We start from the raw sequence: 12,505 nt of genomic DNA, 5'->3' as shown, positions 1-12,505 counted from the left end.
CAAGTGCTTGACGGTTCCGACAAGCCAGTAGGCAGCACTGTTTATCAAAATGGGAACAAATCAAAATAAAGACCACACTGGAACAATATGTAGCAATGACATGAAAACACAATAAGGCAACCAAAATGTGTGCAATAACTGAGCTGCATTTGGTTCCCTCTGGTGGACAAATTTGGAGAAATCAACTAACCGATTATCATTCATTAAAAAATATATATACAATGTCCCTTCAAATCATCACACAACATCAAACACTGCTAATGAGGCAAGCCCTCTGATGGCAATACAGAGTACAAGAGGAAGATATCCTGGCTGTTGGTCGATGTCTGTCTTCAGTGTGTCTGCATCTCTGCTCAGGGCTATGTTGGCAGAGGCAAAGAGACCTTCTATACTTTCCCAGACCTCTGTAGTCAGTGGAGGCAGAGACATCTCCCCACTCCCTGTCACACACTGTACCTGTAGAACAGAAAGAGAGGCCCCGGGTCAGCCACTGTAATAATGAGATGCATCATGATGATGCACGTCATTAGACATGTCGTATTGCAGCATGAGCCACGTACTGAGTCAGTTTGTAGGGCTTCCCAAACAAGCCAAGGACTCCCAAATAGCCCTAAGCATCGCATCACAATGTGATGGGTTTTTCTTTACAATAATGACATGCCCAAAATAGGGATGGCAGGTTGAAGGTGAAAGTGGTTAAACTGACACAATAATCGTATGGACTAAATTGGATGTATTTATTTGGCCCCGTCCCCTCCTTTCCAACTAGCTCCCCATGACATCCTCCACTTTGAAATAACAAGCTGTTGTCTGTTACATTACTCACCAGTAGCTCCAGGACCAGTAAGAGCTCAGGACTGCAGCATGTTCCAAGCACAGCGAGACCATCATCTGTCATTTCTGAAAGACAATGGTAGAATAAAGACAATGATTAGAATGACCCCACAAACACTTTTTTGGAATGGAACTAGCATTCCTCAGGATATAATTAGTGTTTGTGTGTCATACATTTATAAATATATTTTTTTTATTTCATAATGGAACTCAAAGGGGCTGTGATGTGCTGGAACCTTGCTAAGATTTCAGTCATATGTCATAGACACATCATAGACGACTGACGTCATAGATCAACATTTGAATCTTGTTAAGAATTATGGAGACGACTCAAGAAAGACAGGTTGTCTTGAGAGTTGAAAGATGCTTCTGGTTTTAGGAATATGTTTCACATTATGACTCACTGTCGGCGGTCGGGCAGAAATATTGTATGAGAGAATCTTTTCATGTTGTATTCATAAATGAATAGGGCCTACGTCATGACAGTGACATGCAAAAATAGCTGATCTACATGCTCACGGTGCGTTGTGAGAGCTTGTAGATCTGCTTTCTTTGTCTTTGTGAGTTTTATAAATATGTAATCAATGAAAAGTAACTAAGTGATACAAAGTAAACTACATTGGATTCATTGGAACACAGGTTCCTTAGCTTTTGGACATACAGTTGGAGGCCATCGATATTGTCCTTTTCTTTTTGCTGAGGTTTGCGTGATCTGCGCAAAAGGACAGTTAACCCATTTTGGGCGGGAACCCCTTTTGGTATTTTAAACATTATGTTATAATTTAGCTATTGAAAAATAGCAGATCTACAAGCTCATAGCGCGCCACCGAGTGGCGCGCTACGAGCTTGTAGGTCTGCTATTTTTGAAAAAGGATTTAGAAGGATTTTTTTTAATTTTGAGGTCAGGCCTAAATGGGTCAAATGATAAGGGACAATATCGGTGGCACCCAACTGTACACGTGACGTCCCAGTGTAATGAGTAATAATGCTACACAAAGCACAGCTTCCCCACCGTCCAAGGCACTGATGACAAGATGAACGGCATGGAGATTAGAGGGGCTCTTGTCTGTTGGAGGGTCCTCTTCCCCTCGACTGGACTGCCCCACGAGCTCCAATATGGCCTTGCTATGCTGGCTCGCACACTCTGTCCCAACAGCCTCCAACATGTCAGGGCTCTCGTCATCAACGCACATCTGGTTCAGCTGAATCAATGGACAGACCGTTAGGAAACGCTGATCCCCAGAATTAGGAATCGATGACTAGGTATAGGCTCTGGGCATAAACGTAGCCCCAGCCTCGGACACATACTGTATGAAGGAGTCGTATGTGTTTCCAAACATGTGCCACCTTCTGGGAAGTTGGGACTACAGTTATGCAGAAAGCCTATTAGAAGCTGGTACAGATGAAAAATGGTAACTGAATAAAAGTATAATCTTTGTATCTATGACTTGACTCGACAGAAGTATGTATTTAAACAGCTCGAATTTGCTCCAGCCTCCACTAACTGTTAATTAGTCTGAGCTAACACCAAGAGTGAGAAATGCAATTCACCTATTTATAACTACGGTATTGACCCATCTTGCCAAAACAGACACATCTAGAAGACATAAGACTGTCATAGCCTACTCATACTGTGGGTCTATGATGGGGATTCATAGACCATGTGATCATGGAAGTTGAACACACATTATTTTTTTCCATTTCCTCAAATGTTACGGTTTTGGACATGCAAGGGCCCAATAAAGTACAGCTTCCCCACCATCCATCACCACAAGACCGTTAAACAAGTCCCAGCACCTGTTGGACAACGTACTGCATCATTGTTGTGAGGAACTTGGGCATTGTAATGTGTAATTATTGAACAACTTTATGAAGCGACCGTGAAAGTGTTCAGAATATAAACGAGGCAACGTGGATTGTGCGGGTCCAAAATACTTCCATCAGTGCTTCATAAAGTTGTCTTAAAGTTGTTCCAGGGTCATCACAATGACATATTATGTTGTCCAATGCAAAAACAGGACAGGTCTGGGACTTGTTTTAACGGTTTTGTGGATGATAATGGCATTCTGTTGGCTTCCAGAGCTATTGAACACATTCAGTCATGGACTGTCAATAGGCTATGATAGCAGGAATACAATACAATTATGTCGTATTCTTTAACTTTAACCACTTCTTGGAAGCAAAAATAGCTTACAAGCTAAAAACATGTTGCAAGAGCTTGTAGATCTGTTTTTGTTACTATTTTGTACTGTATATATTTCTTATTTGGGCAATTTAGAATACAATAAAATAACCTGCACACAATCTACATTGGCGCAATAAGGACAACTTTATTTAGGCAACATTTTGGCCAATAGACCTTTTTCAGGCATCTTCTTTTTATTATTATTATTATTTGGTCAATTTGAAATGTGCCCAAAATAGTGATTCCAGGGATACGGAAACCTCCATGCTGCTTACCACAGTCTGGCCAATAGGATAAGGAAGCCTCTATGCTGCTTACCACAGTCTGGCCAATAGGATAAGGAAGCCTCTATGCTGCTTACCACAGTCTGGCCAATAGGATAAGGAAGCCTCCATGCTGCTTACCACAGTCTGGCCAATAGGATAAGGAAGCCTCTATGCTGCTTACCACAGTCTGGCCAATAGGATAAGGAAGCCTCTATGCTGCTTACCACAGTCTGGCCAATAGGATAAGGAAGCCTCCATGCTGCTTACCACAGTCTGGCCAATAGGATAAGGAAGCCTCCATGCTGCTTACCACAGTCTGGCCAATAGGATAAGGAAGCCTCCATGCTGCTTACCACAGTCTGGCCAATAGGATAAGGAAGCTGCTTACCACAGTCTGGCCAATAGGATAAGGAAGCCTCCATGCTGCTTACCACAGTCTGGCCAATAGGATAAGGAAGCCTCCATGCTGCTTACCACAGTCTGGCCAATGGTAACTGAATAAAAGTATAATCTTTGTATCTATGACTTGACTCGACAGAAGTATGTATTTAAACAGCTCGAATTTGCTCCAGCCTCCACTAACTGTTAATTAGTCTGAGCTAACACCAAGAGTGAGAAATGCAATTCACCTATTTATAACTACGGTATTGACCCATCTTGCCAAAACAGACACATCTAGAAGACATAAGACTGTCATAGCCTACTCATACTGTGGGTCTATGATGGGGATTCATAGACCATGTGATCATGGAAGTTGAACACACATTATTTTTTTCCATTTCCTCAAATGTTACGGTTTTGGACATGCAAGGGCCCAATAAAGTACAGCTTCCCCACCATCCATCACCACAAGACCGTTAAACAAGTCCCAGCACCTGTTGGACAACGTACTGCATCATTGTTGTGAGGAACTTGGGCATTGTAATGTGTAATTATTGAACAACTTTATGAAGCGACCGTGAAAGTGTTCAGAATATAAACGAGGCAACGTGGATTGTGCGGGTCCAAAATACTTTCATCAGTGCTTCATAAAGTTGTCTTAAAGTTGTTCCAGGGTCATCACAATGACATATTATGTTGTCCAATGCAAAAACAGGACAGGTCTGGGACTTGTTTTAACGGTTTTGTGGATGATAATGGCATTCTGTTGGCTTCCAGAGCTATTGAACACATTCAGTCATGGACTGTCAATAGGCTATGATAGCAGGAATACAATACAATTATGTCGTATTCTTTAACTTTAACCACTTCTTGGAAGCAAAAATAGCTTACAAGCTAAAAACATGTTGCAAGAGCTTGTAGATCTGTTTTTGTTACTATTTTGTACTGTATATATTTCTTATTTGGGCAATTTAGAATACAATAAAATAACCTGCACACAATCTACATTGGCGCAATAAGGACAACTTTATTTAGGCAACATTTTGGCCAATAGACCTTTTTCAGGCATCTTCTTTTTATTATTATTATTATTTGGTCAATTTGAAATGTGCCCAAAATAGTGATTCCAGGGATACGGAAACCTCCATGCTGCTTACCACAGTCTGGCCAATAGGATAAGGAAGCCTCCATGCTGCTTACCACAGTCTGGCCAATAGGATAAGGAAGCTGCTTACCACAGTCTGGCCAATAGGATAAGGAAGCCTCTATGCTGCTTACCACAGTCTGGCCAATAGGATAAGGAAGCCTCCATGCTGCTTACCACAGTCTGGCCAATAGGATAAGGAAGCCTCCATGCTGCTTACCACAGTCTGGCCAATAGGATAAGGAAGCTGCTTACCACAGTCTGGCCAATAGGATAAGGAAGCCTCCATGCTGCTTACCACAGTCTGGCCAATAGGATAAGGAAGCTGCTTACCACAGTCTGGCCAATAGGATAAGGAAGCCTCCATGCTGCTCACCACAGTCTGGCCAATAGGATAAGGAAGCCTCTATGCTGCTTACCACAGTCTGGCCAATAGGATAAGGAAGCCTCCGTGCTGCTTACCACAGTCTGGCCAATAGGATATGGAGCCTCCGTGCTGCTTACCACAGTCTGGCCAATAGGATAAGGAAGCCTCCATGCTGCTTACCACAGTCTGGCCAATGGGATAAGGAAGCCTCTATGCTGCTTACCACAGTCTGGCCAATAGGATAAGGAAGCCTCTATGCTGCTTACCACAGTCTGGCCAATAGGATAAGGAAGCCTCTATGCTGCTTACCACAGTCTGGCCAATAGGATAAGGAAGCCTCCATGCTGCTTACCACAGTCTGGCCAATAGGATAAGGAAGCCTCCATGCTGCTTACCACAGTCTGGCCAATAGGATAAGGAAGCCTCTATGCTGCTTACCACAGTCTGGCCAATAGGATAAGGAAGCCTCTATGCTGCTTACCACAGTCTGGCCAATAGGATAAGGAAGCCTCCATGCTGCTCACCACAGGCTGGCCAATAGGATAAGGACGCCTCCATGCTGCTTACCACAGTCTGGCCAATAGGATAAGGACGCCTCCATGCTGCTTACCACAGTCTGGCCAATAGGATAAGGACGCCTCCATGCTGCTTACCACAGTCTCCAGCATGCTCACAGCTTCAGGGTCCTGCATGATGCTGGTAAGATGCTGGAGCAGAGAGGAGCGCGTCGAAGCAGGAAGTGATGAAAGCTTCTGGAAATGATCGCTCAGTCTGTCCAGCTCTGTCAGTGAACAAATGAAAACAGGTATTATGGGATGCAACTTCATCATTCATATGGTGGCAAACGGCTTCTACAGTACATGTGCACAGTGAGGTGGATAAGGGAAATGTAAGCTCTTATTATTAAACTGAAAATGCAAAGTAGTACAACAAAAAATAAATACATCTATTAGAAACTCATCCTACAGGTGTGTGTGGTGTGCACAACGCATTCACCTGTGGATCAACAACAAAGATCCTTGGTTTAAAGAAAGCCTCTAATCTAGGTCAAGGCTGTTGCTTAACAGTTGCCATTCAGGATTCCATTGTAAACATGTTTTTGCTTGTAACATTTAAGTCATACTCTATAAAGATGTGTGACAAATTAAAGGACAAATCCAAATGCTTCCATACTGATGATGCATAACAATGCTGAGCAGGTCCAGTTGGCCTCGATTATGGATCAAGATGGCAAGAGAAAAAGATAGATGAGAAGCATAGGGACACAGATGGCAGGAGCTTCATATTTGAGAGTTTAGTGGAGCATAAACCAGAGGCACATGGTGTTAACATGTTAAGAACGTAAACTTCTCTAAATCTAGAAAACTCCTTTATTCCATAAACTGATCATGTAAAGAACTGTTACTCTGTCATTTCGTTTACCTTGTTTAATGCAGCTTTGTTGAGAGGCATGGACTGGGGCTCCGAGTCCGACTAGCTTCTTAGCAGGCCCATCCACCTCAAAACCTCCCTTGGTGTCAGACATGAGACACAGCTCTGTGGATAGAACAAAATCTTATACGTCTAGTCCTTCTCAGCTAACTCAATATCATCTAGTTTCACAGTGTTTCTACTTTTTATTTATGTATTGTCTTGCCTCTACAGTATCTCAACATCTTGTGGTGGCATTTCATTAATTTTAGGAGTCTGGTATCTGCATGCTTTTGCTGTATTTCATTTAGTGTTTGCTATAAATCCACTCAGGTGAAGAATTCACTGCCTTTATACTTTACTGGAGTTTCAAAACATCAAAGTGAGTGGTGCAACTGTACCGTGTGGGACCCCCACAACATCCAGACCCCCAGGGGGCCAGCCCGATTCCGGCGAGCCGCCCTGTGTCGAAATGAAACGATCGGGAAATGACAGTTACCGTGTGGGGGTCCCCGGGGGGTCCCCGCAACATCCAGATCCCCAGGAACGCGAGCCACCCCACGTCCGAAATGGTTGAGAAATGACAGAGTTAAGGTGGTTGCACACTGGACGCGTTTTTCGGAAAACCGATGGAGAAACGCCGCTAAAAATCCGAAAAACGAGCTCGGTGTGTGGGGAACTTTACCGTGTTGCAGATTTCCGTGCTGGGACATGTACAGGGACGCGTACACATACATATACATACTGTACATAGGGACACACATAGCTCCGTAATGGAGCGGAGGCACCGCTCAAAAATAGCAGTTCAGTTCAGTAACATTAAGTTAACTAGGAGCTCACCATAGTGTCCATTGAGTTTTACCACTAGTTCCATGAGTCCATACGCGAGGACAGTGTGGGGGGGAATCTCCAGGGTGACATTGCTGTCTTTGCTTAGACTGCCATTTTCCTTTATGGACACCTGTAGACCAAACATGATAAACAAAGAGGCTGGAGAGCAAATACACTAAAAACCAAACAGAGAACGTTCAAAAGAAAGAATGTTGTGTATCAAGTTGTCAAGTAACTGGCCAGATGCTCACATATTTGGGAAAATGGAATAGCAAACAAAAGGGAGATTTTGTACTCCTTTAGGGTGATATATCATATCATATCATATGAAATGATATGGTATCCTACTTGACTGTTTTTCTTTGCACTCTACTTATGTGATCATTAACCCTGTCTTTTATTGACTACGGTTAACGCCTTGCTTGCTCTGGGTAAAAGTGTCTGCCTAAATTGTAAGATTTCTGCTCATGGTACAAAATGTTACTTTTAACTGTCTCTCACCAACATACAGTATTACACTGTTTCCCCTATTTAATCTGTTCATAGTTCATTCATAACATTATAATAATGTATTGTGATCCAATTTTAAGGTCGCAAAGTTACAGTCCAGTGGTTGAGAAGTTTGAGAACACCCAGTGCTTTCCCATCTAGGAGTCCATGACCCTGAGAGACTATCTTGTGTGTGACCTAGTTTTCAGAGAAGATGGTGTTGTCATACCTTACCTTGGTGCTTCTGGGAGAGAAGAGGCTCAGCAGACCCCCACACTGTCCACCCTGTTGGACTTCTTCTATGACTGAGCAGGGCTGAGTGGTCACAATCCTCTCCTTCACAACCCCAAACACCTCTCTACGCTTCTCCATGGTCTGCTTTACCAGAGAGTGGGACATGTCCATGACCCTGCAACACAGAGACTTTGAAATTACACTATGTTGTGTTTGTTATAGTTTGTGTTTAACCCTGCGTGAGATATGTCTGATGTCATCAAATGGAGAATATGGAGTTTGGCTTTATGTATAGTTTGTTTAACAGATGGAGTAAAGCAAAACAGTGTTGTAAACGCTAGCAACCAATGAAGATTGGTGATTGAATACTTTAAAACAGTTTGCAAAGACAAGCACAGGGAAGTGCAGTACAATGCAAGGTATCCTAAAAGGATTTATTGGTGGGGTCCTTTGCACTCAATTAAACAAATTCAATGCATGGACTTTAGTTCTCTTTCATAGTTCTGTTAAATTAACTTCCCTTCTGTTACTCTAGGGGTTGAAGGTATACAGTTATTTACTTTTACAACCCTTGCCTGGGTTTGGTTGTCATTTATTTGTAAGAGATACCGGTACATTACGTTCATTCTACAATTTTCCTCTAACATATAATTTACATACATAGTAACACACTTTTTCACACTTGGATTCTAACCATATGAACCCTAGAGAAATATAATAGATATTAAAGCTCAAAACGTGCCACGTTGTGACACATTGTGATCTTGTAGATCAGCTATTTTCAGCATAGAGGGGAAAAAAGGAGGTTGCCCAAGGGATGCTGTCAACTAATAATACCAATTTATTAGCAACTAGCTCTTTTCACTCAGATTTGATTTGATTCTAGATTTTTTTTTAATGTAAAATGTGTGGGAAGTAGAACCCTGTTTAAGTCACTTCCTCATATGAATTTAAGTTTTGTGTTTATTCACACCTTTTGATAGTTTATTCACACCTTTTGATAGTATCAGTATAAAATGAGAAAATAAACAACAAATTTGCATAGTACCTATAGTATCTAATCTTCTAAGCTTACTTGATATCTTGATTCTTTGATTCTGTATATCGATATATCGCCCATTTTTGGACAGTACATAAGTTGTTAAACAAGAGTTGGTAACGTTCCTGCTACTGTTAATGTTCATTCACATTCGCCCCTGGTACATAAACATGTATGGCTGGACAAAGGTCATGCTGGTTGTGGTTATTATACAGGCAGGCAAACAGCTGACAGTGTTGAAAGTGAAGACACCGTTTCGGTCAATAGACCTTCTTCAATTAGGCATCTCAATGCCTAATTGTCTATTGACCGAAACCTTGCCTAAATAAAGTAATCCTTATTGTGAAAGTGTAGACAGTGTGCAGGTTATTCTTTTTGTAGCCTACCCTTTTACAAAACAAAGAAAGTGGAGTGAAAAAACAAAAACAAACAAGAAACAAAGTACAAGGATAAAACACTTTACATGTACGTTCACATTTAATGACACAAAGAAAGACAAACCTGTCTTTGGAGTCTTGAAGCAGCTTCTGAACATCTAACTCCTCTTTCTTTAAACTTCCCAAGGACGACTGCAGTTTGGATGTGTCTTTACCGCCCATGTTCACGTTTGCATGGCCAAAATTTCCCTCCAAGTTTCCCTGAATGTTGTCGCTGTATGTTCCGTTATACTTGATGAAGTCTGTCTCTGTGACAACTGTGGACAGTGAAAAATTAGCATTGAGGTCAGACTCCTTGTTTGGATGGTAAAAACAAAGAGTACTCAGGAGTGGACTGCTCAGTCACACAAGCCACATAAACTGGAACAGTGGTATTTAATGATATGACAGGGGATTGTACCTGTTGTAATGTCAAGCTGGAGAGAAAGTCTGAATAATCAGACCTCTGACTACTGGTGTCCTGACCTATAGGATAATGCTCACTATTATAATAGTGAGTATTATGTGTTCATGTTATAATTGTGTGCTGTGAATCCTTATCCAGTTATAATGAGACAGCACAACATGGTAAATAAATTGTCAAAAGACCTCATATGGCACATGTTATGATGAATTCCTGTTCTGTCTATAGAAGTGTCTATTTGTACGTCTCTAAATGTTTTGATGATTTGAACATGGTGGACCCTATTGGAAACAAGTGTAATGCTTAATTGGGTCGTCCACTCACAGTTAACAGCCTTTGTATTGAGTTTGTGCTTGAAATGTACTGTAATTCTGCAAACTGTTAATAAATTCTTCAATCAATCAATCAAACATATAGCTATCTACTGTGGTGTGGTCTAACAAAAAACAAACACAAGATTCAGAATCACCTGGCTTTATAGGCATATCTCCTAGCAGTACATCATCGAGGCTGAAGTCAGAGGGGAGATACTTGTTTTTCTGCCACAGCCAGGAGCGTTTGCGCTTGACAACCAGAGACAGGATTCTGATGCTGTCGTTCAGACTGGTCACTGGAAGCAGGTCCCCGTCGCCGTCAACTTCCTCCAGGAGGTTCTTCGTAGCCGTGGCGAACATCTTCTTAAGCAAGAGAGCAAGCAGCCAACCTGTAAGTTAAATTGAATTCATAATGATAATAACAGTTCGTAATGTACATTTCATGAAGCTTGTCTTGGGCGGGTGGGTCGTGCATGTTTTAAAGTCCAGTTGGGAGGAGTTCTCTCTTTCTCTTTCTTTCTCTCTCTCTCCGAATAGTAATGAAATGCAAATGCAGAAATGCTAACATTAGAACAATTAAAGCGCCGACATTTCCAACGTGCATTAAAGTGTCAGCAATATCATAGCAGCCGTTCTTTTTCTAAGTAGGAAAATATAGGCTACATTTAATAAAAACAAAGCTCGCAAAATGTGAAGTGATTGTTTTTTTTATTTACCACTCGTTAACTCCTCGCGAGAGTGCAGGTTTCCAAAACGAAATGTCTAGTTGTGCTCTGGTCTATCCGTGGAGTTAGTTCTATAAAATATAAACTATGTTCTTATGCATGTCTGCAGCAGGAGAAGTTATATGAACAAAGGGTAAATAATAAACAGTCTGTGTTCCGCCTCCCCTTGCAGAGGTTCAACGGTCGATGCTCCGCCCCTTCCAGAGATTGGTGCTTCTTGGTGACAGTGACTGAGAGAGACAAGACATGTTGCTGAGAGAGAACTCTAGTCTACAAAGATTTTTATAGTGAATTTGTCTGCCCGACTGCCCCTTTTTGTTGTTGTGTCATTCTGTCATTTTTGTAATTTCATTTTTACTGTTATCTTCACTGTGAAAGATGTCTGCTGTCTCCCAGTCTTCCTGTCCTCTACAAACTCAACGTTGTCCTCCACGTCGTTGCAGTGGGCTGCACCTCGTCTCAACTTCCTCTCTCTCTCACGCTCGCTACCTCGCTCCCTCCCCCCCAGATCTTAATCGTAATCTTGATATTTTTCGTTTTTCGTTTATATGCAAATAAGGACAATGCAGGTAAAGATATGTCATGACATGTCTGGAACGCCACAGGAATGGATGGGGTGGGGGCACTGACTGCGGGGAGGTGTTTTCAGTTGAAAAGATAGCTAGGCTAATATTTATCACAAAAGGGGATTCGAGGTAATAATGCCTATATGGAAATAATCTAGAGACTGTTCAATCATATAATAGATTCATGGTAGGGAGTAATCTTTGATTCCAACAAACAAGGCAATACAGACATAGGGCCCTATTTAGTCTAGTAGCCAGCCCATAGAGCCCCATTGTGAACCCGGACATGTTGAGTAGGCTACACCAAGGTTTTATGTTAGAAATGTTTAATATGGGTCCCCAGCATGTAGAAACTGCTGGATGCTAACTTGCATATGTTGAGCAATTTTCATAATTGGCATAATATGTGACCATACCAATTACAACCTATAGAAGGCAAAATATTCAAAATGTCATCATGCTTTGTGTAGCATGTGACATGTCAAACTAGGAGGTTTTCATGATGCTGAATCCATTCCAAGCATTAGTTTTGCAAAAAAAAACACTCATTGGGCTAAACACGGCCAATGCCGTCATCACAAATTGATGTCGGCACATTTGGGCAAGTGGTCATGGCCGTTTTAAGCCCAATGAGTGTCATGATGACATTTTGAATATTTTGCCTTCTATAGGTTGTTAATGGTATGGTCACATATTATGCCAATTATGAAAATTGCTCAACATATGCAAGTTAGCATCTGGCAGTTTCTACATGCTGGGGACCCATACTAAACATTTCTAACATAAAACGTTGGTGTACTCAACATGTCCGGGTTCACTTTTTGGCTACTAGGCTAATTTTCATCAGTGCTAGATACAATTATTATGGGGTCATCCCTAT

The 12,505-nt window shown here is 41.7% G+C and overlaps 1 protein-coding gene across 2 annotated transcripts; it reads right to left on the bottom strand.

The window, feature by feature from the left end:
* Positions 1-10: 10 nt before the first annotated feature.
* gsdmeb (gasdermin Eb) lies at positions 11-11,374 on the bottom strand. 2 transcript variants are annotated; one of them, XM_079502520.1, is made up of 10 exons: positions 11,051-11,374; positions 10,490-10,694; positions 9,682-9,874; positions 8,142-8,316; positions 7,428-7,548; positions 6,600-6,713; positions 5,831-5,958; positions 1,847-2,036; positions 827-900; positions 11-456 (listed from the first exon to the last, which is right to left on the bottom strand). In XM_079502520.1, exons 2-10 carry the CDS (start codon positions 10,692-10,694, stop codon positions 238-240), a joined length of 1,419 nt encoding a protein of 472 aa, XP_079358646.1. In that variant the 5' UTR covers positions 11,051-11,374; the 3' UTR covers positions 11-237. The 2 variants fall into 2 exon arrangements, with proteins under 2 accessions (XP_079358646.1, XP_079358645.1); XM_079502519.1 differs by having other exon boundaries at positions 13-456; positions 10,490-10,723; positions 11,051-11,372.
* Positions 11,375-12,505: the final 1,131 nt, after the last annotated feature.

This window comes from Electrona antarctica (genome assembly GCF_951216825.1).
Source record: "Electrona antarctica genome assembly, chromosome: 6".
Lineage (NCBI taxonomy): Eukaryota > Metazoa > Chordata > Actinopteri > Myctophiformes > Myctophidae > Electrona > Electrona antarctica.
Note: the sequence above shows the minus strand (reverse complement) of the source record. Positions and strands in the feature narration are given on the sequence as shown.